The sequence below is a fragment of the Corvus kubaryi genome, unplaced genomic scaffold (genome assembly GCF_017639235.1).
Source record: "Corvus kubaryi isolate FWS band 111438036 unplaced genomic scaffold, C.kubaryi_AGA036_p1.0 130, whole genome shotgun sequence".
Classification (NCBI taxonomy): Eukaryota; Metazoa; Chordata; class Aves; order Passeriformes; family Corvidae; genus Corvus; species Corvus kubaryi.
In genome coordinates this window covers 4339187-4365446 of record NW_024580665.1, presented here as the reverse complement: position 1 = coordinate 4365446, position 26260 = coordinate 4339187, and the positions used below count along the sequence as shown (strand labels likewise).

Here is a 26260-nt window from a genome sequence, read left to right as displayed (position 1 = left end):
AGTTGTTTGAGAAGGGAACCCAGTTCCCTTCTCAAGTATTCTACTGCTCCAAATGTAAACATTACATTTACAAATGGAAGAGACTGCTTCACACCATCTAATTCTCCTTTCTATTTGCTATTATTCCGTGCAGCTGTTTCACTTCAGGTTATGATTCACAGTCAAAGCAAGAGGAGTTTAGGCCAGTATTTGGACAGAAGCCCTCAAAGAGCCTTTTAACCCATTAGTATTACAGATCTAATAATTGGGGATTTTCTGTTCAAATACATAATTTAAGATGCAGCCAAAATTAGTATCATGAGGATGTTGGAGAAACCATTTCCATCAAGAAATGTAAAACTGAGTCTCTAAGTAGTTTGAGACTGAAATATTTCTGTATACAGAATTTCAGCTTGTGTAACGACTATCCCTCTAAACTTGTGATATTATTTTAACTCCATGTGGCAGCCCTCACCCCCTTGTCTTCCCTGATACTGTAGTGTTGCTATTCTATGTTAAGCAGCTGTTACATCCCATGCCAGAGATGGCTGCATAACACTGACGGGTGAGGTGTTATTTTCTAAATATACATACACACAGATTCTGAAGTACTTCATGGCTGTTTGCAAGTCTCTCCATATATTCAGATATATCTATATGTGAGGCTAACGTAAAATAGTAATATAAAACACATTTCCCCTCCTTGATAAGCTTAATTTTTGATGCCTGGAGGACAGCAGGCACTCACATCCTTTTTCCTCTGGACTTCCCTTCCCTACAGGTTCCCCCCGGGCTGCCGGCACCCGGGGCCGTGGTCTCACCGGGTCATGGCTGCTGGCTCTGCAGCTGCGGGCCTACGCTCTGAGCTGCTACTTACTGGTTGTAAAGTAATTGCCAAAGCTATAATTTAAAAAATATATATATATACATACATACATATAAAGCCCGTGGCTTTTAGCCATCACGATTGCATGCTTAATAGCTGCATCCAAGCACTCTCTGCAGGCTCCCAGCCTGGCGGCTCCAACACAGCCCTCCCCTTCTCTTCCCCAGAGAAAGGCATTTCAGGTCACTTGAATTATTTAGCGGGGTGTTTTTAACCATCTCAAGGGCTTTGCTCCTGCCGTGCGGCGCCTGCAAAGCTCGGGTTTGTGGGTTTATTTTATTTATTTCCTTTTTTTTTTTTTTTTTAGCACGCGAGGTGGAGTTGCTCCACTTCCCTGGCAGAAGGAGGAGATAAAGCGCGGGGGGAAGGCGAGAGGGGCGGCTCGGCGTGTGGAGGGGAGGGGAAAGGCCGCCACACCTGCGGGCCGCGCTGCCCCCTCACCCCCGACCTTGCCCCCCTGGGCCGCTCACCGGGTCGCTCTAACACAGCTCTCTCTGTCTCTTCTTCCCCCCATCCTCCTCTTCCTCCTGCTCCTCATTCATCCTCCCCTCTCCCGCCCCCTCCCCGTGCAGGCGGAGCGGGCGCGGCAGGAGGCGGAGCGGGCCGCCGCACGTCCCCCGGCCGGCCGGCCGGCCCCCCCGCCATGGGTCGGAAGCGCTGCGTGGGGGGAGACGGCTCCAAGATGGCGGCGGGTTGCTGCGGGGTGAAGAAGCAGAAACTCTCCAGCTCCCCTCCCTCGGGCTCGGCCGGCCCGGGCAGTGGCGGCGGCGGCTCCCACTGCGGCGGGGCGGCGGCGGCGGGGGGCGAGCCGGGGGCGCTGCCCCCGTCGGGGGGCCCCCGCATGAACGGCCTCGGGGTTCTGGCGGGGGGCGCCGCCGGCTGCGCCCTATCCCCGCCGCTGCCGCTCAGCTGCGGCGGGGGCCCCGCCGGCCTCTCCCCGCCGGCCTCTTCGCTGCTCGCCTCCCCCGGCGCTGGCTCCGGCGGGCCCGGCTGCAGGAAGATGGTGGTGTCGGCCGAGATGTGCTGCTTCTGCTTCGATGTGCTCTACTGTCACCTGTACGGATACCAGCCCCCGCGGAGCCCCCGCTTCACCAACGACCCATAGTGAGTATCGCCGCGACCGCCCGCGTGGGCGCCTCGTGCGCGCCCGTCCCGCCCGGTTCCCCGCGGCCGGGCGCCCTCCCTCCCTCCCCGCGGCTCCCGCCTCCCGCCCGGCACCTTCCCGGCTGCCGCCGCCCGGCCGCTGTCCTCGCCTGGCCCCGCGCCTGTCCCGGGGCCCGGCCCGCGGGCGCCCCCGCTCCCTGGGAGCCGCGCTGCCCTCCCGCGCCGGGCTCGGCCCGGGGAGCGCCTCGCTGCCCGCCGGCTCCTTGACCCCTCCCTGGCCCCTCTTGGCCCGTCGCGCACGGGGCTCGCTGGTGGCATCTCCCCGTGGTCCCTGACACCTCTGGCAGCGCCCTGCTCCGAGCGGCCGCCTTTGTGCCGGGCTTCGCGCCCCGGGTTCTGGGCCACCTTCGGCTGCTGCGCCCCCTGGGCAGTGTCCTCTCCCCGCTCCTGGGTTGTGTTCAGCAGCGCCCGCGTAGCCCGCTTCCCGCTCATTTCAGCGGTAGTCCTTACTGGGACCCCTTCACTAGGCAGCCTCTCGCTGTCCATGTGATCTGCATGAGCGCGGGCCTCTCCTTCACCAGTGCTGGATGGTGAGTACCCAGTGTAAGAGCCCTGTTGTGCGAGTCCTGGATTTGTAAACACTGGTGTACCTGTACATTCTCTGTGCCAGGCACTTGTAACGCTACTTTGGTCTCAGATCGTGCAGAGTCCTTGCTTTGTAATGACCCCTGAAGATCACCCAGTGTTAGACATCCCGAGTCCCCGAGTAATCCACCACATCAAATTCCCAGAGTTTTGAACAGATCACATAAACACCTGTTACTCCCATCCTCCCTCTGCCTCCCAAGCTTCCCAAGCAAGAGTGTCCACCAAGGGCCTGTTTCGTTTCCATCCCTGGCCAGTGTTGTTCAGTGTTTGTCTTGAATCCTGTGCCCCACTGCCTTCAGAAGTGACCCGCCAGGACAGTGTTGCCCAGCATGTCAGCACCTGTAGCCTGCCTGTTCCGGGAAGCCGGGTGTGCTGCTGCAGATAGAGCTCAGACACTTCAGGGAGTAACTTCTCTCTGACAGGAAGTTACTTCCTCTCAGCTGGGATGAGTTACTGAGTTGCTGCATGATCCAAGTCCGTTTGATTGCAAAGTTAACGTAAGAGGTTGTTGAAATTGAGTTTCCGCTGTTTTACTTTGCTTTTAAATGGAATGGAGCTCATGTGGTGTTTCCAAGCTCCAGCTGAGACTCGAGTGCATTGGTCCACCAGAGTGCATGTCACTTCTTTCCTCTAATGTATAGCATGAGTATCAAGTCTGTGAAAACCTGTGCTTTATCAGTACTTAATGAATTACAAGTTTTTCGTGTATGTCCTGGGCCCTCGTGCACCCTCACCAATGCAAACGGTTATCATGCAGTCTGTGTTTCATTAATGAGATGTAGTGTATGCTTTTTGGTGTTTAAAAATGTAATGTATTAATGATCTTATTTGTAGTCCTTGCTGTTCTAACACCCAGGATCTATACAACTCTTGCATACTTTCAGCTGCTGTCATGACAACCCAGCTCTGTGGATTCCTACTTAACCTGCCACCCCAGCAAGTCTTCCCTATATGCTCTTCATAACTCCTATGTGATTTCATCAGAGTACCAATAATGAAAGGAGGGCAGGGAGACTCCACTGTGAGTTTCTTTACCCAGGTCTTTTGCAAATCCATGTCTGTCCTTTTGTAGATACCAACTGTTTAGAAACTGCTGCTCTGAGTAGCCATTTTGCTGTGCATTGTCCTGTGTCTGTTCTCCATCCCAGACCACTGTAGGTTGTAACATCAGCTTTGTTCTGTTTCACTCTTTCATTGCTGTAAGAGTTGAATTCTGTCTGTGTCTCTCTGTAACAATATTACCTTGGTATTAATGTTTTTTTATTTGTGTTGCAGAATGTTCTGTTGAACAGGTTAGTGCTACTGTGTCTGTTTTATTAGTGGAGGAAAGGGAGGCAGGGGTAAAGATCTCAACACTGAAATGTTTTCCAGCAAGCACTTTGATTCCTCTTAGTAAGCAGTAGATCACTTCGCTTTTTTCTCCCACTTCTTACTTTAACAAGAACACAATAGAAAATTAAGTAAAATTATTTCAATTTTTCTGATATTCATATGTGTTCTTCAGATTTAGTTGATAGACCTGCTGAAAAGTTGCTGCACCAACTTCTGGACTTCTAAAAATGGCATTGCCATTAAAATTAGTAATGTAATTTCTGTTTATTCCCATGCTTGTGCCAGCATGCATGGTTGTACAGATCAGGAAATGATCTAGTGATAATTTTATATTTTTCCCTGATTGGTTTCAGAGTTTGATTCTCTCTGGATCATTGCATGGCTTCACAAACATTTGTACCTGTACAAGTGTGAGGTGGGAATAAGCAGACAGATGGCAGAACTGCTGCTTTCAGCAGCCTTGTGAGCTGATTATGTTTGTGCAGTTGGGGATGCAACTTTGAAAAAGTTGTTCAGTATTACATGTAAAATTCTAGGTCGGTGAATAAATTGCTTCTGCTAGGTGTTCAGAGGCAGCATGATTTCTAGCATTCACAAGATTTGCAGGCAGTCTTATTGATAACTGGGTAACTCACAAAGATAGGAAGTTGACTTTGAAGCTGGGCTTCATCCTGTATGGCAAAAAAACAACCTGAATGAGAACTGGTGTTTTTCAGTGAATGTGTATTGCAGCTTTCTGCCTCGAATTCATTTGGAGGTTTTGTCCATAGACTGAAACGTCTGGTCTTAGAGTAGTAGCCTAAAATAAGGGTTTGTATGTAAGTATAGAATGATTTTTGAAAATTATGTTAATTACAGGGAGGATGAAAGACCTGTGAGCAGGTATCCTCACCCAAACATGACTCATATCCTTGCAGGTCTTTGAACAATGAAACTGGGCATGATCAAAGAAAAGCAGGTGGCTGAATCACTTGGACAAGGAGTTCTGGCATGTTGTCTTTAGAATAAAACCTGCTTGTGACACCTGGATTTTTCTGACTTTCTGATGTCAAGATGAGGACAGCGTCAGGGCAGCAAATTTGAGGCAGTAGGAATGAGTGGAAAAGCTTGTTTTGAAAGGGAGCGGGTTTTGAACTCCGGGACAGCCCATACATAGATGAAATAGTTGGCATTTTCCTATCTCTGGAGTTCCTAAAGCATGGAGAACAGGGTGTCGAGGATATGGCTAGGGAGTTGTTGGGTTGGGGAGGGCGGTGACTCATGGAGTCAAAAGAAGATAGCTGGAAGACACTGAATCTCTCCAGCAGTATTTTGTCAAGAATAGGCTGAGCAAGTCATTCCGGCCATGGACTTCCTCTCCTCTTACAGGCTCCATTGATCTGCTGACATTTTATTCTGTCACTCTTATTTGAAGAACTTTCTCATATCTGTAATTTCTTTTCACTTTGAGTTGCTCTCTAAGCCACCCTTTCCCTTCTTCACAGGATATGTCCTGCAGGGCATGTGCCTTGCTTCTACCAGTGTGGTGGCTCTCCAACTGCAGGTGCAGAAGGGATGTAGAAATTATCCTGGCTTTGTGAACACGGATACAAAATTTGAAAGTTGCTGACCCAGACAAAATTGTCTCTTAGACAAAGTGTCATTTAGACACTGTTTTTGAAACTCAGTTTGATGCGTAAGGTTAGAGAACACTGGACTTGTTTAAAAGCAGGTTTTCTAGAAGTGTCCGTAGAAGTTAATTTTAAGGGGATGCAAGAAGGGTTGTAAAAGCATTTTAGTCCACTCATTTTAGGAGAATGAAAACTGAGTAGCCTTTTTTCCTGTGTTTCTTGTCTTTCTGATGAATAACTCCTATCCCTTTATTGCCCTTCTGGTTTGGTCTTGTGCAATATGCAAGATGGGCCATCATGATTAATGGAAGCAATACCATGTCCTGCTTTCCATTGTGGAAGTGGAAAGGAAGTGTCTACCAGTGTGAAGGAGCTCAAGGTTCACACTGCTCACTGCTGTTTTCCTTCTAGTAGGAAAGTGAGTGGAAGTGCAAGAAGGTTGTTACAAGAGGGGGAGGGTAAATGTGTGAAGAGGAGTTCAGTTGAAGCTGTGCTGTGGGGAATGAGGACTTTTTTTTTAAAGAATCTCATGTCTCTGCTCACTGTAATAATTTCCCTTGACACACAAAAATCACCTTTCTGAGTTGTTCTGCACAGTATCTGCTTCAAGCTCTTCATCTTGCCTACTTAATTTTAATAGCAATGTCTTTGTGGAGAAGACATTGTCTGGCAGTCCAGCAGGTTAACTCTTTTGCCAATTGTTTTTTGTACTCCCTTTTTGACGGTTTCCTGCTAGTGAGCAGGATTATTTTAGTGATCACCACCTGTACTTGATACAGTTTGTAAGGGGAATCATTTGTTCTGCTCCTGTCATCTGGTACTTGGTGACCAAGAATAACAGTTTGCAGCTGGAATGAGTGATGGGGCCTGTGCTCTTCTTCTCACCTGTCTGAGCAGCTCTTTGGAAAAATATTTACCATGAGTGTCTTGCATTCAAATGCCTGTATGAAGACTGGCTCATATCTTCCTCATCTGTCAGGGGACTGTGCAGAGGCATTAGGTGGTGTCTTTAGTTGACCTCTGTACCTGTGGTTGTTCTTACGCTTTAGGAAAGCTGAGAGCCCTGTGCGTATGTTGAAGTGTTGCTGGCTACCACATTTGTTGCCACAGGAATAATCTGTGTGGCTTGACCATCTTCTGTGATTGAAGACCTCTGGATTAAGATATTATCCAGGTGATAGCCAGTTTTGACCTAAAGACTTAGCTCAGAAATTTATCTGTTCCTTTCTTCATCGATGACATCGATTTTGCAGCAACTGTTCGTTTGGCTACAGGACAGAGATGCAGATCTGCTATTGTGTTGATGTTTCCAACTTTTGTATTTTGTTGTGTTTTCAGGTCTAAGGTCTGTTAATTTACATAATCTGAAAGGGTATGGGGTAGCAGTACTACCCTACCTTAATATTTTGTTAGTGAAGTTTGGAAACATTTCAATTCAATACAGTTTAAAAATACAGAGTTAGCTAGTCTTGTGCCCATTAGTTTTCACACTCAAAGTAAGTTGTGATTCTGCTCAATGTGAGTGTAACTTAACCTTGTAGTAAAGCAATGGTTCTAGGGTTACTGGATATCCGAGTTTTTTCCTTAGTTACTGTGTCTTGGTAACGTGTTGGTAATAGTGGTGGAGAATTGCTGGTGATTTAGATTGAAATAGCTTAAAATCTTCCTGTACAGCCCCAAAGCTGATTTTTTTTCCCACAGTGTTAACTGTCTGCTTTTTACTAAGGCACTGAAGAAAGATGAAGCTTGTCTGTAGATGCGTACATATGCTTACATATACGCGTGAATAAAAATGTTATGGCTTGCATTTGATAGGATTTCATGCTTTTCTCAATTTCTTGTTTCTTGGCTGCAGTCTGACTTCCTGCTTTAGTCTCTACAACTTACTGTAATGTTGGAACCTTGCACTTAACTCCTTGCTTGCTTTGGTATATGTTTCTTTACAAGCTTTTCTTTGAAACTTTGTCTGGAAGCTTAGGATTTCATATTGTCTTAAAAAACACAGCAGTGTTCTTTCTCTGCAATCCCTACACAGAGGTGAGCTGTAACTATTGTCATTACTGTTCTTGATGCCAGAAATACGAAATTTCATTGTTTCTCTGCAGGATTTGGCTGTATGGCAGTGGAGATTTACACTGTTGTGTGGCAGACTCAGCAATAATTTGTATTTATTCTTACACTCCAACATTACACAATAGCTATAATGATTGCTTGGTCATGGCCAAAGATCAACAAGGAAACACAGACCGGGAAGCATCGTTTCACATCTGTGTGTCTGACTTCATTCTGGCTTTCGTGGGTATGTCATGTGGATTTGTATAAGCTTCAGTATATTTTCTTCTAAATTAACAGGGTCTTTACTGTTGAATGTTAAACCTTGGAATATGAAGTGGTGGTTCTTTCAGAGTGGCATTCTGTGGTAGATGCTTTGAAAATACAGTGCAGTAGAGAATGTGTATTTTGGCTGGCATTGGCAGTGCTCAGCAGGGAATTCCCAGCATATTTGAAAGCAGATCTGCTGAATGCGTCTTGGTGCAGCAGAGGGGCAGAAGGGATAAAGTTGCATGGTTTCAGAAAGAAGTTGCCTTTGCCAGTAGGTTCATCTTCTGATATGATTGGTGAATTGAGAAAATAATGCTATGATAAACTCCAAATTAGGTTAACTGTAATTTGAGGGCTTTTTCCTTTGTAAGTTCATTTTAGTGAGCTGTTCTTATGTGCAGATAAGGTAGTTTCTATTAGTACAGGAAATCAAATCACTGACAGTCTCAAGGATAGACCCTGGTTTTGTTTCTTTAGGTAAAAGCAGTCACCACAAAGTTATAATGTGCTCTGATTCACTGCAGTACCAGTTCTGCAGAAGTTAATTGTTCTCCTACTCCTTGTAGGATGAGGAGTCAGCAACCACCTCTCCTTGTGCCATCAGTCTGGTCATTCATTTTTATTGCCTCCTTTGGTTTAGTTACATTCATATTGTTTATCATATTTTCTTTATTCTACCTTGTGCTTTATCTTTCTGCTAAAGATTTTAATGGAAATTCAAATTTTAATATTGTTTTTGACATTTAAGCTCTCTGACTTTCAGAAAAATATATTTTGTGTCTAGATTTGGTTTACTTCACATGTACATCTAACTTTAATATTTTTTTGCTAGAAATTGTTGAGAAGTTAATGATTTAAGAATGCAAGTATTTTATTTGGAGTTGCTGAAAGAGTAGGCAGTTCTGCCTTCTCTTCAGTTGTGAGTTAAATATATTTGTAATGTTATCTAGCATTGAATACTAAAACAAGAGAAATTTAGTGTTGGCACTTTTTGCTTGCTGACAGTTGAGATAACCAGAAAATAAAAATTTGGAACCCTGGGCTAGCTCATTTTGCGTAGTTTACAGATCTAGACTGTGACCAGTCAATGAATGAAATATATATATATTTAGTCCTTAGTTTTTGGTTCTCCCAAAACTCATGCCATAATTAATGGAGCAAACTCAGTATGCAGAGCTGCTTTTGCATTAAGTAGCTGTTTACAGTTACGTGCAGGTTTTCTGTAGCATCAAATTATTGTCTTCAGAAGTAGAAGTGTTAGTTGTTTGAGCCATATAGTGGTGGTTTGTGGCAAGAGTCTCCATGGAAGGCAGGAAATATGCAAATATTTAAAAATAATAGTAGACTCACCAGAGTTTGGCCAATACAGAAACTGTTGCTAGGCTGGAGGCCAAAACAAGTCCAATCAGGCCCTGACCCTCATTAGCAAAGCATTATGAAAATGCTTGACTTTTTTATGATGTTTGTGCTCCTAAGGAGTGGGTTATTAAGATTGGTACTCAGCTTAGCATTGCAAAGTTTGCATTTTAATAACAAGATGGGCCAGCTCTACTGTGGTTAATTGACAAATTCACAAAAACATGTCCTTGCTAACAAAGCATGTTGGGAGTGCAGTAGCTCTCAAATGGAATACGGCTGTTGAGCTGCTCCTAGTGCTGCACTTCGTCACTGTTTGATACTACTGTGGTGTATGTTGACTGACCAAAAGCTGGGCTGTTTATTAGTTCTGCACTATAAACAAGTCAGCATCTTTCCTGGACTACTTGTATGACCTTCTGAAAGCCCTTCATTTTCATGACTGGGGTGTTGGCTAAAGGAATCAATGTAAAGAGCTTAATTTCTGAAGTGGGATATCTTCCTGTTCCATTAGTCAGAAACATATTTGCTGAGATTTTTTTTTTTTTTTGCATTTGTGTCATCCCTTTACAACTGGTGTCCCCTAACAGACTGCATGTCTGTGTCCATGCCTTGCAGGATATGCCTGAAGTTTTTGTAATCTGACTGGGCTTTGATAGCTTCCTGGAAGGCAGTGCTTGTTGTGAGTACATGGATATTGCTTTGCCACACGGAGTACTTGCAGCCAGGGTTATTAAAGTGCTAATTTTATGAGAATGACATCTTATGGAACACAGAACAGCTCCGCAGAGTTGTGGCAAGGTCACTGGGACAGCAGCCATATAGAGATCTGTATGTCTTCCCAGAGCACTCTGGTGTTATAAAGATGGAGTTCTCACAATCCTTAAAGGTATACAAAATCTCACTTTATGCTTTTCTTTCCATTAGGTTGAAATCTGTGACACCTTTGGCATGGTTGGACCTAGGGCTGCAGTGATTGTAGTGTATGTGCCATAGACATAAGCCTGTAATTTATCTCTTGTCCCTCTGCCAGCAAAGATGTATCCTCTCCAGGCTTTATTGCTGCAGGATGGGTTCCAGCATCTGTGAGGCTGCTTGATTTACTGAGTGGTACTTGGAGGCCATGTTTGAGACAGAAGAGAAAGGAAGAGAAGGATCCCTGTCACAAGTTTTTATCTTTAGCATCAGTATTGCTTCTGCTTTATCTTTTTGGAAAGTTAAAAGACTTTCCTTGTTTTACATGTGGCGCTTTGTACAGAGATAAGAATTGTATGCGTGCAACTCAAGAATTCATGAGTTTTAGGTGTATTTAGGTGGAAAAAAGTGTGTGATTCTCCAGTGGTGGACAGCAGTGTGGGCCAGCTAAGTAGATCTGGTTACTTTCAGCCCCTTTTTCCAGGTGACTCTAAGAATATAAGGATCGGGTGCCACACCGTTTTCCTTACTCAGTAACTGAGCACAAGGGTAAGTTCAGCTGCCAGCGAATGGCAAGTTTGCAAGACTGTTCTTTTCTGTATAAATAAACTTGCTGAAAGATTGACTTTTGGGAAAGATGATGTGCTAGACAGAGGTGCCTCGTCAGGACCTTTATGAGGAAGAAAAAGCGTATTTTTGTAGTCCTCAGTACTTTATTTGACTGCCACATTAAGTAGGCAAGGAAAGTACTGCACCAACCTTCTCTTAAGTAGTGTTTCTGCAGAGAGAGTGCTGGAGGCTGAGCGGGTGGTTGAAAAACCCACAGAAAAGGTGTATTGAGGAAAGAAGCCCTCTTCAAAGAGTGCTGCAGTGCCTGAGGGGAGGTGAGTAATTGCAATTGAAGCATCTCTTAAACATGAGGGGAACAAAACTCCAGTAAGCCACTGGCCCAAATGAAAAACTGCAAGCCAAGCAATAGAAGGCAAGTTCTTTTCGTACAGTGTTGTACAAGCAGTTATCCAAACTCTGAAGAACCAAATGGTAATGTAGTATTAAAACTAATCCCTATTAAGATGCTGATAGAATATGAAGTTGTAGTAATGAGACTCACTTTTCCTTAGGAAATAGGAGCAGGATTCTGGCTCTGATTCAGTTCAACTGAAATTGAAAAATAAACAGGTAGAGAAGAGGCAGGCGGCAGAAATCTCACATGGGATATTTCCCACTATAGTACCTGAATTCCTCTAAAACACTGGAACTAAAAGTTGAGAGAATGTATAAAGATTGGGGCTATTCACTTGGAAGGAACACTGGATAAACCCAAGCATTAAAAATGAAGTGTTATAAGTAAATGGAACACAAATTACCTTTTTCTTAATTCACAGGAAAAAGCTGCAAGTGAAACAAATACTCCTGTGTACATCTAACCACTGTAGTCTCTTTTCACCTCAAGGATGAACTATGGCAGTTTTCTGTGCTTGGACAGCTTGAGCTTTGAAGGTAGAAAATCTAAGCCACTGCAAAAAGTAGCTCCCAGCAGTACCTGTTTCTGGGAGAATATGAAATCTGTATTTCAGGTTGTTTGGTACCAGCTGCTTTTTTTTCCTTCCCTTTTTTCTTCTTGGAGGATTTCAAGGTGTTAAGTTTCTTCATATATGCAATATAAATGTGTTGGAATAACCTACTCAAAGACTACCTACTACCCTATGCCAACCTGCTAATTTAAGTATGTTTTCTTCCTTTTTAAATGTGTTGAGATGCTCAGCAGCAGCAGATTCTTGCTTGTCCTGAGCTGAAATAGTTAAACTAGGGTAGTTGGAGATAGAGGAACATGGCAAGCACTCTGCACTCTGCTGCTACAGTGTGAAATACTTACTCTTTCTCTGACCAGTGGTCATATGAATGTATGGATCACAGATACACATTCAAGAGTTAGGCAACATAAGCATAATACACTTCCTTGGTTGTCATTTTATGTAGAATGTTTAATGGAAATTGCTCTGGAGGAGAAAACTAGGCCAGTTCAGAATGGTCTCTGACATCTTGGCACTAAATTTTAGGGGTTTGGAGATGCCAGAAATTTCTTGGAAGAGGCCATTGCAGAGAGATCAGTAATGTTCAATGGTTCTGATGCCATGAAGATTTTTGCCTTTTCTTTTATACCCCTGTTATACCTTTTACAACTTCTGTATTCCTAGTGCTTTTTGCCTACATTCTTGGACTTGTTTGTCAAGCTAAGAGACTAAACATTTTAGAAGCTTTGTAATTAGGGATTAGTGTGCCCCAGACCCCAAGGTCCTCTCCAGAACATATTCTGTAAACCAAGATAGAACCATCCAGGGGAAGGTTCCTTGGGGAGGGGGGCTCACTTGAGCCTCTCATTGGGGAATCTTTGATAGATATGCTAATTAGTAAAACCTATAATGTTATACCCAATGTTGGGGGGGGGAGGAGGAAGAGAGACACAGAGACACAGGGAAAGACTCGGTGGGGTACATCTCGATGCACATGACCTGGACGTGTACACCTAAGGATCCTTAAAAATAAATACCAAGGTAAAATCCCTTTTCCCCTTCTAACCATGTATGCCTCTTGATTTTAAGACCAGGAAAAGGCATCAGTTCAGTTCCACAGATAAGGCTGCTACTTGTTTTTAAGTGATTGGATTAGTCGAAGAAAGAGACAATCTTACATAAGAACACTGAATGGCTGTTGGACCTCTGAGTGTTTCTGGGGCTTTGCAGGTTCTGTCCAACTTCTCTGTATGCAGGTTATTACAGGAGGCAAGTGGGACTTAAGGATCAATCACTGCAGTGGGGTTTGGAAGGGTTGTGTTTTGTTCCTGGCCATGTGATTATGGTGGACAAACCTGGATGAAATCTTCAGTTACTCTACCTTGTGCACCTAATGTAAAAAATAAGGCACCTCAGCCTGCTTTTCTTTGTCAAGTTAGTATAGAGAGAAATGGGCTATTATTGCAATTGGTCTTTCCCTTGGCTGGATTACCCTGCCAAGAAGCTCTCCAGACTCGGCTCAGGATACTTTTGCCTAAATTGGCAACTTGGAGGAATACACTTCTCTTTTTTTCCTTTTTCTTCCTTTTTTCTAAACTGTAATCCACTATATCTGAAATGAATCACAGTTGTAATCATGTTAGCTTGACTCCTTTAAAGGCTATTGTTGCTTCTCAATTAAGTCACAGAATTTGCAATGATTTTTTTTAGAATAGTTTTTTCATTTGGAGTTCTCATAGTCACAGTATCCTCCTTCATGTTTTTGGCTACTGTTCAGTGAATCCTTTCCCTGAGAATAGTTCAGGCAGTTTTAAGTCTGCTAATATAATTTGAAGACAAGACCTTCCAAAAATCATACTGTATCTTGTGTTTCTGTTCAAGTTGTGTGAACATCATTCTTTTATCAACATTTTGAAACTGTGAAGAGGGTATGGTTACCCATTCCATGCCCTGCTAAAGCCAGTGAGTTATGGTTGTGTGGAGAGACAAGATCTCTTGATTTACTGCGTGTTGAAAATGGAGATGAGCAGAAAGAAAAGGCAGGGTGGCAAGGAACTACAAGAAGTGATCGTATAATGATACTTCCCTAAATATTCTTCTAGTCTTCAGGAACTTGTAGTTTGGGATACCTGGAACCAGAAGTACTGTCTTTTACCAGTAATTCTCCCCAACACCTCACCCACCCCACTAGCAATGAGTAGATTCTAGTGAAGTTTTATTGAGGTGAAGTTGGAAGGAAGATGAGAATGTTCTGCAGGAATGATTGAAATACTTCAGGGGCTATACTGTTAGAAATGGAATGAAAATCAGTATTTTTTAGAACAATGTGATGTACTTTAGGAGTACATAAAAACTGATTCTGTAAGTTAGGAGTTTCTCTCCTTAATGGTTTTCTGGTGTTACTAGCTGGCTGTCAGTTATTGCTTAGGTTTCATTATGCTGTAGATATATAAAGGGCAAGTGGCTATTTTAAAGAGTAATTATAAGTAAGAATAGAAAAATATTAAATACAGTTGTAAAAGAGAGTGGCTGAGAGCTTACTTGTAAAAGTTTATGGTTCTGCTGCTCTTGGGAGAAAGACATTTTTGTGTTTGCAGAGCAGGGCAGCCAGAGTGCTTGGAACTGTGACATCAGCTTGCAGAGGAAGATGAGAAAAGCTGGGCTGCTTTAGAGGATCAGAACAATAACTAAAAGGTACAAAATTTGATTGAGGGGAGGTGTGTATGTGTGTGTACATACTGTTCTGTCTGTCTCTCTTTGTATGTGCATATGTATGTGTGTATAGGAAGAGAAAGACAAAGTAACTCTTTAAACCAGATGGCAGTACTGTTAGAAGAACAAAAAGATATTAAAAAGACTGTGAATAAATTTTAGATTTAGAGTGTAAGGTTTCTGCTTTCTGGAGCAACATAGCATTATTGTAACCACTAATAGGATTAGTGGAGGCAAGCAATCCAAATAGTGTAGATAGATCTTGATTACTTTGATAAGATATATATATATATATATGACACATTGCCTTTGGTAGTAAGCTTACTAGATTTGATAGTTTAAAAGGTCCCTCTGAGTTCCTTGGAGTAGACTTGGGCTTTAGGCATCAGTGTGGCGTTTTATGTTCTCATGGTCCCCCAATGGAAGGGGACTAGTAGAAGGCAATAATCCTGGTCTTTGGTTGTTTTGCTTTGGTAGTATGTTCTAGATCAAGAAATCTTCTGGTGATGAAGTTTTCAAGAATGAAGGCAGTAATTTTGCCATTGAAAGTCTCAGGTTATCAAGATATGTGGCAGAGCTTGTCTTCTCCATATCATCTTATTGTCTGTTTATTTCTTGCCTGAAAACTGCTCTTTTGTTTTTTTTATTTGACTCTGGCAATCAGTGCCATATTGTTCATGTCCTCATGTGCAGCCATGGTAGTTAGTAATGATCCACTGGTACTCCTGACGTGAAGTTAAGTGCTGTCACCAATGAATTCTGTATCTGAATATGGGGATAACTTTTAAACTGTGGCACTGATCCTTTCTTGTGTAAGGAAGATTGTTTCTAGAGAATAGCGGTGATAGATGAAGTTTATTATCTCTAAGGGCTGTTAGATGAACTGTCTGTAGGCAGTTTTGGATGGAAAGAACTTATTTTTGAGCAGATTACTTGTTTCACTGTGAGTTCAGAGATGCCCAATTTGGTACTTTCTGATCTGGTTGGGTCTCGCAGAATAACTAACTTACTTAGTGGGGATTGGTCTCTAATAAATTGTTTTGCTTTGGCAGAGAAACTTCTACCTTTCTTTCCACCCTGCTTTTGATTTGATTAAGATTTATGACTTTCTTAAGGTAACAATGAATAGAAGCAACATTGGTCAATAACAGATCTCTGGAGGTAATGAACTTGGAGAATGTTATGTGTATAAATAATTTTTCACTGGATTGGAACTGAACCATAACTCAGCAATTGTTCATGTTAAACAGGGAATGGGGTATTGGTTTTCTGAACACAGTATCTTTTAATAAGAATGGTTGCCAAAATAAAATTCAAGGAAAGGATTCAAATGGCAAACAAAGTGTATGTTAAGCAGTAATTTTTTTTGGAGTAGTGATACTGGAGACTTTCCTGCTTGACTTCAGCCACCTAATAAAATGGATTTTTATTTGCACAGGATCTCATGACAGCAAAGAAATGGAGCAGTGTAGGAGCACAGTTTCTATGAAAGGGAGTAAGAGGGAAGCGAACAGACAGGCTCACCCTGAGCTGTCAGGGAAAGTTGAGGCTCCCATGTTTACATTGAAATGTCAGAAGACTTCAAGTTGATAATTTTGAAATTGTGGTATGTGAAGGACTTTTAAAGCAAAGCTGCATTTTGGTGGGTTGTTTATGTGGCTTTATTTTTTTTTTTTAAACCAAAACAACAAACCTATAAAGTGATATAGTAGGTGATCATTGCTTCTAGAGCTGGTAACATGGTTATTGGTGTTTTTATATGGTTATCCTGCTGTTCCTCCTCATCTCAGTTTAGGTTTCCCCCATCAGCTGAAGTATGGCCACTGCTACCTGTGTTAGGCTTGGATGCCGTTGTTAGGGAGTGGCAGCCTCTATGGGGCTAAAACTGGAAATGATGGTCAGAGGAAGTCTGACCTCACACCATGAGGTGGAACGTGCCACCACGTCGTGTGCAGTCTGGCACAGAGCTGAGTGCTGTTCATGAGGTGGATGCTGTGCCAGTGGCTGAATCTGAGCAAAGTCAACTGTGTAAACCCATGCTTTAGTTTTCAGTAAAACTTGCTGATCATGGTGTAGACCCACCTTTCCCAGGTTACTGAAAAGAAAAATTGGTGCCAACCTCTGGCTGTCAGATCTGGTAAATAGAGGTTGCAGCCTGAAGTCAGGTCAGGGAGCAAGATGCCACAAAAGTGAAATTATTCTGCCTTGGAAGAGGTGAAAATAGGAGATTTGGCACCTTGAAGCATTGCAGTGAGAAATCCAAAAAGGAGCAACTGTTGTTTTCAAGGGATGTATAGCCTTTTTCATAGTCCTTTAAAAGCCATCTGTTTACCTGTGTTGATTTTAAAAATAAATAGGCAGTAGCTTGGTTGAGTCTTTAGTTTTTTTTGAATAAAGATAAATCTTCAGTGGTTTGACCTTTAGAAACTTCATTGATTAGTCAATGTACAGATTTAATAGCAACAAAATGATATTCCTCTTTAGGTCAATGATTTGGTCTGCAGCTGTTTTATTTTAGCTAATTCCTAGAATGATTGAACCATGACTGTGTGGGATCTGCTCATAGGTGGTAAGTTGGTTTGGGGCTTTTTGGTAGTATACCAAATAACTGTCTTTAACAAAACTAGCAAATTTATACTATATTAAATTAAATACCATACATATTTTTGCAGCATAATTGTAGGATACAGTGTTTTCAGAGAACTCCTGGTACTACTTTTGAAAGGCTATATATATACTTTGCTGGTGTGCAGTGTAGTTGTAGTTTTGTGTTAGCTTCAGAAATGTGTCATTTTCAAGGTTGATTGGTCATTAGCTTTTTGCTTTCACAAAATATCTAGTGAACAAAAACAAAACATGAACCCACAGATTTTAATGCATCAAAATTAAAATGCACTCTGGTTATCTTCCAGAGTTTTCAGTCTGATGGGATGATTTTTGAAATTCTGTTTTGACATTTGAAGGTATCTCACTGAAGGTGTTCTGTACATAGTTATGAGAGACTGTTTGCGTCTCATGCGATGTTTGAGAGAATATTTAATTTTAGAAAGAAATGTTTAAGCTTTGTTGTGGGAACATTTTAGTGTCTTTGAGATTAATTCCAGGTCTTTCAGAATTTTGTTTTCCTTTAGCCTTGTTAGTGTTGAATAACTGACTATCTCATGCAGTGTATTTGTGTCCTGCGAGCCACATGAATGACATTATAGAACTGGAGTGCAGTTTCTGAATCTGACTTCACTCACATACCAAGACTACTGCAGGTGTAATTAATGCTCTGACTACAGTTTGCTGGTTTGGGGAAGTAATGCGAGTTAAATGCAGCCTTTGGATAAGATTCCATGTCCAGGGCAAACAAAACATCCTCATACATGTGCCCCACACCATCCCTTGAACTACTTGCATTGATTAGTGTATGCTGGCTGTGCTGTTTCTGCTTGATAAGTCAGCAGCAGATACTCTGCAGCTTTTTTGTTAGGTTATTTTTTTGCTGAGTTTTAAGACTTTTTTTGCTGAGTCTTGTAGCGTGCTAAATGCCAGAGCTGGCTTAAGGGATAGGGTCTTCCCATGGGGAGAGATGGGACCCTTGCAACAAGCCAGTATTAATTTTAGACTGACAAGAACTGTAGCTCAAGTTGTTTTTACCTGGGTTTGTCTTCTGCTCTGAGAATGTAACTGCTCTCCTGGTTGAGATTGTAAGCCTACTGTTGTCCCCAGCAGTGTTGAAGGTGACAGTGCAGGGAAATATTTGTGTTTCAACCTGATTTGGGATTTTTTTGGTTTTTTTTTTTTCTTATTTGGTTGTTTGTTTTGGGGGTTGGTTGGTTGGTTTTTTGGGGTTTTTTTTGGTTTGTTTTTTGAGGTTTTTTTGGTGGACTCACCTCAATGACTTTTTCCAGCTTTTGGCACCTTGAGCAGGTAGATTGGTGCGTGCAAGTACATCCAGAGGCTGTGGAAGAAAAAGCAATCACATAGCAGATTTCCTTTCATGATTCTGCTGTTAACAGCATTGCCAATTGTTTGCCCTACATCTAATTCCCCAGTCACCAGAACAAAGCTTGCAGGCTGGACTATAAGGCTAAACAGGGTTATGGGATTTTTTTCCCCTTGTTGAGTCCATCTGAGTACATCATGGTGCTTTTAAGCACGTAGTTGCAAACATTGCAATGTACAGCAAATGTCTGCATCGTGATTTTATGATGGTGAAGGAGCCTGCAGTATGTAGCAGAACCATGTGCAGGCTCTCACAGAAAGTCTTGAGCTCCTTTTGAGTAGCTGAAGATTACATTTACAAGTTGGGGGTTTTTTCTTTGTTTTTTTTCAAAATAGTCCTGATGGATTGCTTCCACAAGACTATCTGGAGTCCAGCCCAAATACTCAATGGATCCAACAGTTCGGTCCCCACATTCAGAGGGACAGATAAGTTGGCATCATCATGGGGGGGGGAAGTGTTGTGGTCTTAGTAGGATTTTCTCTCAGAGAAGCTATGTGTACTCTTTCCAGCAGACTGGTTGTCTGTGCTCAGTGATCTGATCTGCTGCTACTTTGCAGGGATGGAAATTGCATTTGCTTTTCTGTAGTGTCAGTCCCTTTAGAGTCTTGAGGGTGCTCTGGAGTTACAATGGCAACCTGTTGCCCAGCAGTTCCTCAGTGTCAGGTTCAGAACTGTCCTGTGAAGGCCTGTGCTGGCCCCAGTGAACTATGTCTGACTTGTCTGTTCAGCCAAATGCTTCCCCTGTACTTAATTAAAATTGACCTCATCCCTCTGACCTATATACTGTAAAGATAGGTGTGGATGTCTCCCCAGTTGCTCCACTGGTAAATACTGGGAACAGTGTTCCACTGAGCTCCTCTACACTGGTCTTGTCAGCTCTCTGTCCCTTTCTCATTTTTATTTGCAAGAGATCCCACTGGTTTTTCTAGTTGGTTTCCTGCTTTTGATGTAGTTAAATAACTGCAAGGTGCTACCCAAACATTTAAAGTTCTATTTCCTGTTTACTTTTGACCTACCATGTATTTTCTAATCTCTTCTGTTCTCGTTAGGCAAGATTTCTGTTTTCAAAAGCTGACCTCTCAGATTTGCTTCCTAACTTCCCCATTTAACCATGCAGTATGTAGGCTTTTATTGCAGGGACTGATGTATTCCTTTGACTGTTTTTGTTTTGCTTCCAACTTTGAGAAGTTTTTACCTGGTCTCCTAATACAGAACTTTGTCTGCTTTTGTCTGCTACTTTTTGTAATTTTTTCCCCCTCTTTTTAGGGTTGTTTGTTCTGGGGTTTGTTTGCTTGATTGTGTTGTTTTTTAGGGGAAACAAGTTTGAGAGGATTACTAGTTACTTTTTTTTTTTTACACTGTTCCCTTAACATTAATTATCCATGTGCCAATGGTTTTTTGTCTCACTGTATTCAACTGCGATATTGAAATATAATTGCATTGCAGGCACAGTTACAGAGCAGCTTTCCTATCCTTTAACTAGGTCCTGTGTACCACTCAAAACTAAGCCAAAAAATTGGACCTTTCATGTAGGTCCTAGCACTAATTTTCAAGGTAGAAGTTGTTATTTGGAGGGAAAAAAAACCTCGACATGCCATTCTGATGAGTCACAGGGTTCATTTACTTCAGGAGATTTCCGATGCCCGTTGTTATTACCTTGCTTAAAATTGAAACTCTGTAATCTTTCTGAACTGGTAGTGTAGTTGATCATGCATCTTTATTGCTTGATTGTGTGACTTCTACCATAAGAAGTTCATTGGGCTTCTCTTCTCCTGTAACACTTTGCCATTAAATGTTTATATAACCTTCACAGACAGTGCCATTCCCCACCTGCCTGTTGTTTGTCTTTCCCATTGGAATTGCTGAGTAAGATGGTAGGCTCTCAGTATTATCCTGTTTTGGTTTGTCCTCCTTCTGCCAGATCTTGGAGATCCTTGTTACTTTGAGGGTGTCGGGTGAGGCCAAGTATTTGGGCTTCCCATGTGTTACCTATGAAATTTCTAGCAGTAGTGTGGAAGTGTTTTTAAGTTCCAAAACTCATATTAGCATGCCAGTCTGGGTGACTCTGGCATGACTAATGCGCGTGCCTAACAAGTTCTTCCTGTTCCCATCGTGCCTAAATCCTTGCTGTCTGTATCACTGATTTCCTTTCTCAGCCTCACATGTGGATCTGGCGGCACTTGAGAAAGTAAAACCATGGAAATCCTGAGTGTAATTCTTCTGTCCATCAACCTGAGTTTCCTTTCCAGAGAATCTATCCTGTGATTCCATACACTGCTTGTTACTAGTATGGATTCGGTGGATTACTGTCTTGTTTGATTGGGGGGTTTTGGGGTTTTTTTGTTCTGTTTTTTTTTTTTTGCTGGATCACCAAGTAGTCAATGTTCAGTGTAGAAGCCCTGTGGAGTTGCTGCCTTTCCATCTGCCGTGTACTGGGCCAGCTGATTGTCAGATGTCACAAATACAGCAAGCTGTGTGTCGAGTAAAGTCATCTGATAACCACACCTGCTTCTTTCTAGTGCTAAGTCTGTCTACTCCAAGGAGGATTCCTACCTCAACAGGAAGCAGAGGGTTGATTGTTCCAGAGATTAGCTCTGACACATCCTAGGTCCACATGAATGCTAGAGATGGCAAAAGGCATGATGATGCATGGAAGAGAAAACAAGTAGGCAACACAAGAGCCTTTTTCAGTGACATTGCTGTTACATTCAGTGACATCTGTTACAAAACTGCAGAGAGGTTCATATCAGGTAATGGGCTTTTTTAAGCTTTTTAGATTTGTTCCCTCATAATGAAGGCATAACCCTAAAATTGTCAGTCTTCAAATAGGAAAAAATGTGGTTTTGGGAAGCGAAATTGCAGACAGCGTCTCTGCACTTGTGTGAACTTGTTTGGTAAGAGAGAGTGGAAGAACTGATGTCCCCAGTGAGGATCTGCTAAGTTATCTCCCAGGGATGGCCAGTGGAAGATGCTACTGGAAGATGGTAACAACAGGGAAATCCTGTAAACATGTTTCTGTATCCTCCAGTAATTTCCTCTGCTAGAGCTGGTGTTTGTGTGTTTATGGGTTGTCTAATTGTATGGCTGGTGATAGCATGTAGTAACCAGTATACTTGCTTAGAAAATGATGCCCTGTTACCTTTATTGTGTGAAAGTAACTAAGCCATGTCTGCTGCCTTCTGAAAATTGTGGCCTCAGTACTGGCTCTGCATGTTACTGCATCACTGTGTCACTAACTGCAGTGTATTCCTCTTCCAAAGGGATCAGTGACCAGTCATCTGGTCTGTTGCTAACACATTTCTCTGTTGCCTAAGTGCTGAGTGTGTTCTTGTTCAAGGTTAGCATGGTTATGTTTACCTCATGACCAGTTTTGTTCTGCCTTGTGCTTTGCATAATCTGCTAAAGCAACGTGTCTGAAAGCTCCTCTGCTTTTTCCAGCAGTAGTCTGCCCTCATGAAAGTAATTACCTCTCTTTAATAATCTTACTGCTATTCCCTATTGTTTAAGCTGTAATGCATGTGTTTCTTCTTGTGAGATGCAGATGTAAGCAGTCATCATCCTTGCCCTTTTTCACTGCCCCTTTTGCCTCTCTTCTTTTTGAGCTGAAATCCCTGTGTATGCCCCTGCAGTGTGAAACGGAGCAGAGAAACAAACTTGGTCTAGGTTAAACTGGCAAAAAGGAGAGAGATATTTTTAACCAGATCAGTTCCTCTATCACACATGTTCATTGCAGAACAAGAAAGAAGGCTATCTGGGGATGGGAGGGTAGGGCGAGTCTGTATTTATTTAAGCAACAGCTCTGGACTTCACTGTTACTCAACCCTCGATGCAGTCAGTAGTGATTTAAGGGGTGGGAAGACACTGACAGATCATCTAGTTCATCTGAAGGCATGATATCCTGTGTTCTATAGCTATGCTGACAGAGAGATGTCTGTCGTCCTTAAAAACATCCCGTCTCCATAGACATTACCTTCAAACCAGTGAGAGCTCTGTGATTTTGAATCATCTTTGTCCATCCTAAAAGTGCTGTCTTTTATTACGTCTTTATCAAAAATATAAATTCCCTTTGGCTCTAATTCCAGCACTGTATTTAGACTATCTTTAAACTGTCATCTCATTGGTTAAATTACATGGTTAAGTTCTATACAAATAGTACAATCTAGAATGCATTGATTTAATAGTAATTAATTTATTCCAGCTGTTGAGTTAGTGAAGTCTGAATTAGATGGCAAATTCAGATTCTTCTGAGGCTTGTTTTTTGGCTTCTCTCGCATTATCATGAGCTTCTTGAAACCACTTCCAAAATAATTTAATGTTTACTAAATTTTCAAAGTTAAACGTTTTTAAAATAAATTCTAAAAATCTGAAAGTAAATGCTAATGTGTCTTCTTGTTGTATGGTTTCTAGTGTTTCAAGTCTCTTGCAAGCTACTGTTATCTAGTGGACTTTTAAAACAGGTAATTTAAAATGAAAAGGAGCAATGATTTTAAAGGAATAATTTTGAATGTTTGGCTGAACTGCAGTCTCTCCTGTCAGCTGATACCTTGGCATATAAGTTTTGTAACATATTATTGCTATAAAGCATCCTGTGTAGTTTCAATTTTTTCCTTAGGTTTCTTTAAATATTTCTCAATCCTTTGAACCATGTTCCACTTAAGCAGAAAACTCCTGTGTGTTAATTTCTCACAGGACTGGCAAATTCTAAGTTATTGGCATAAATTGTTTGTTCATCTGTTTATGTTGTGCCCTTAGGTGCTTCTGTCTCAGCATGCATTGTGCATTTGGCAACTAAGAGAAATCCATTTGGATCTTTAAAATGCTGCCTTTTTGACTGTGTCTAGTGTCTTGTATGTATGAAGTGTCTGAACTTAATTAAGAAAGTTATTTTCCAGAACAAATTGCATACATTGCATTGCCTGCTTCTACTCGCTGATCTAATATTTTGGAAGAACAGCATGTCTCACAGTTAGCTGAAATTCATTAAAACCTAAGTTATGATTTGTCTATAGCAGGAGAATCCCAGTTATAGCTCTAATAAAATTTTGTGTGACCTTTTATTAACTGCAACTCCCGCTGTTCACTGATGGCTTGTGTAAATGCTTCAGGTAATGTTTCACCCGAACAAAAAAAACAGTTTATGAAAATCCAGTGGTCACTGGCAATTTGGGCAAAACTGACAAGTCTATTCAGAGTGAAAAATTCAGTATCTTCACTAGAAATGAGAACTGACTCTCTTTTAAGGTAGTTTGTGTAGACTGTAAAGGTAGGAGTAGTTTGTTAAGGTGCTGTCTGAAATCTATGCAAAACAGTGTTCTCTGGCTCCTGGTTTGTAATAAATATGCAGCAACTACTTGTGAGCATGGAATTGTTTTCTCTCTTAAAAGAATGGAAATAATGCTGTGGCACATAGCTTCCAGACTTCTAGTGCTTGGAGAATGCTTTTTCTCTATCAAATTTCGAAACTAATTTTATGCCTGAGTCATTCTGCTAGTGATAAAAGGGGAAACATTATACCAGTGCCTCAAAACTAATGTTTGCTGCATTCCTGCTAGTGACTTCCAAGGAAATAAAATTACAGGAGCTGGAGCTATTCTTACCTGATTTCTTTAGCACTGTCTTCTGGTCTTTTATGGGGTAGAAGCTCTGGGGATTTTACGCAGCTTTCTAAAACGTGTTGCATGTGGTGTTCTTAAAACATGTGGGTTTGGATACGTTCATGGAATTTTAGGAAAGGTTTCTGCTGAATCCTTTCAAAGCATTAATTGCAAAAAAATTACAGTTGAAAGGAGAATACTTTCAATGGAAATATTTTGTCTCAATTCCAGTCTGTACCTAGAGATATTTGAGATCTTTGGTGGTCCTGAAATTGCTTCAACTTTGACTTGCAAAGTGTCCAGTTATGTTGCTAGGCTGACTATTTTGCCCCTTTTAAAATGTTTTTGTTTGACCTGACTATCTCTACTTGCTCCTTCTGGAGAGGACTCTCTGCAGTGTTGCTTTGGGAGGATAAGTAGTTCCAGTCCTTGTTAATTTGAAGACTTGTTTAGTTTGTTAATGTGTACATGTGCTTTGAGTTCATTTTGAGATATGAGAGCTGTGTATGGTTTGAAGTTGCTCACTTTCTTTGAAACTTGGGCGGGGAGGTGATTTTGGCTTCAACCTTTCTACCTTGAAACACTTCAAATGTAGCCAGAGTTTCTTGATGCAAATTATTTATTGGCTCAGATGCAGTATTTTCCTGGTGCTTCTGTCAACAGCTACCCAAGGGAACATAAAATAGTGTGATGTCTTCTGGGGAATGAGAAAGGTAGAAATAGCCAGGGAGGAAATACCAGCTTTGCTTTGTGAATAGTTTTTGTTAACAAATCAGTAGTTTCAATGTATAATCTGAAGTTAGTTTGATTTGATTAAAAGAAGTATAATGGATGACTAATAGTAAAGGTATCAAGGAAACAAAAGTATATTTCTTCAGAATGTTTAAATATGTCCCATAGAAAATCATAGTCAGGTGACTGCAGATTCTGAAGTAATAATGTTAATAATTCATAATGACACTGAATTGATGTATTAACTTCATAAAGTCTGATTTTTCTGCTCTGGTTCATAATTGTGCAATTGGGGAAAAAGAATTGCTTAAGTAGGTCAGAGCATAAATGTGAAGAGTTCTATAATGTATATATATTGTTACATAATTTTATTAAATATTGCAAATTATGGTGCCATAATAACCTAGAATATGGTGACACTTGTTCTTGGGTGCTTTTGACATTAGAGCAGAATTTTATCTGGAGTTACAGTCCTTTCCCTGGATGTGTTTAATAAGCATGTGAACTGTCTTGAAAGATTAAGTATTACTTTGATAAGAGAAGTTCCAAAGAACCTTAAAGTCTGCATTTCAAAATTCAAAACACACTTTCTCATAACTTTTTGTTGAGTTTTTTTGGGAACATGCTGAATGCTCCAAAAGTTTTAATCAAAATGAAGGCTCCAGAATTTATGAAACAAATAGAGACTTATTTAGTGAGGGTTGAGGACTTTCTCCCTGATTTGTAATGGTCAAGTGGAATGCAATAACTTGAGTATTACATTTCTCGCCCTCCTTTTTAAAAACTGGTTACAAAGGGAGATTTAAGTATGAAAAAGGTGGAGGGAGGACAGAAATGGAAGAGGAGCTGGAAGGAGTGGGAGAAGGGAAAGAAAGCCTAAAAACACACGAAATACAGAAATGGGCGCAATGAGCAGAAGATTGAATTTTGAAAGTTCAGAGTGTGATGGAGGCAGGAGTGCATGCTTATTCTGTAATACCTTGTCACATCTCAGATTGTGTGAAGGTGATAATGCTCATCAGAGGAGTGTTACATGTTTATGGCTTTGTTACAGAACAGTGTACACTTCAGCAATTCCTGATCTAGTGCTTGATGAGAGCCAGAATTATCTAGGCCGAGTGCAGAGCCGTCCTATCTGCGCTCACACATATGGCAGTGCACTGCTCAGATAAACATGCTCTCCTGGAACTAGTCAAGGGATGTCTGTCTTCAAGCTGCATTGCTCCAGACCTGTGCTGAGAGACTTGTAGGCATCTTTAATGAAAAGAGTATGTATGGAACAATAAGCCTTTTTAAAAAGCAAAGCTGATGAATTATTGTCTTTTAATTTTTTGGTGTTGAAATAGAGATGGTTGGTTGGTTTTGAGGAGCAGGTTTGTGTGTTTACCCTGCTGGTCAGGACTTGGATAGGATTAGCTGAAGTTTGCAAGATAGAAGGGTAAACGGCCTAGTCAGAGGTAAATATGAAAGAGCAAGGGATCATGGTGTGCATGATCACAGAAAGTACTGCGATAATACCCTGGTGAGGAGCCTTGGCATCGCAAGTGCTGTGTTGTAAAGAGGCT

General features: G+C 41.6%; 1 protein-coding gene across 2 annotated transcripts in view; it reads left to right on the top strand.

The window, feature by feature from the left end:
* AMMECR1 (AMMECR nuclear protein 1) overlaps positions 1–26260 on the top strand; it is a 99588-nt gene that overhangs the window by 23762 nt on the left and 49566 nt on the right. For both annotated transcript variants that reach the window (XM_042029084.1, XM_042029089.1), the window contains exon 2: positions 1438–1969. In XM_042029084.1, coding sequence (XP_041885018.1) covers positions 1438–1969 — 532 coding nt within the window. The remainder of the gene's footprint in view (positions 1–1437; positions 1970–26260) is intronic.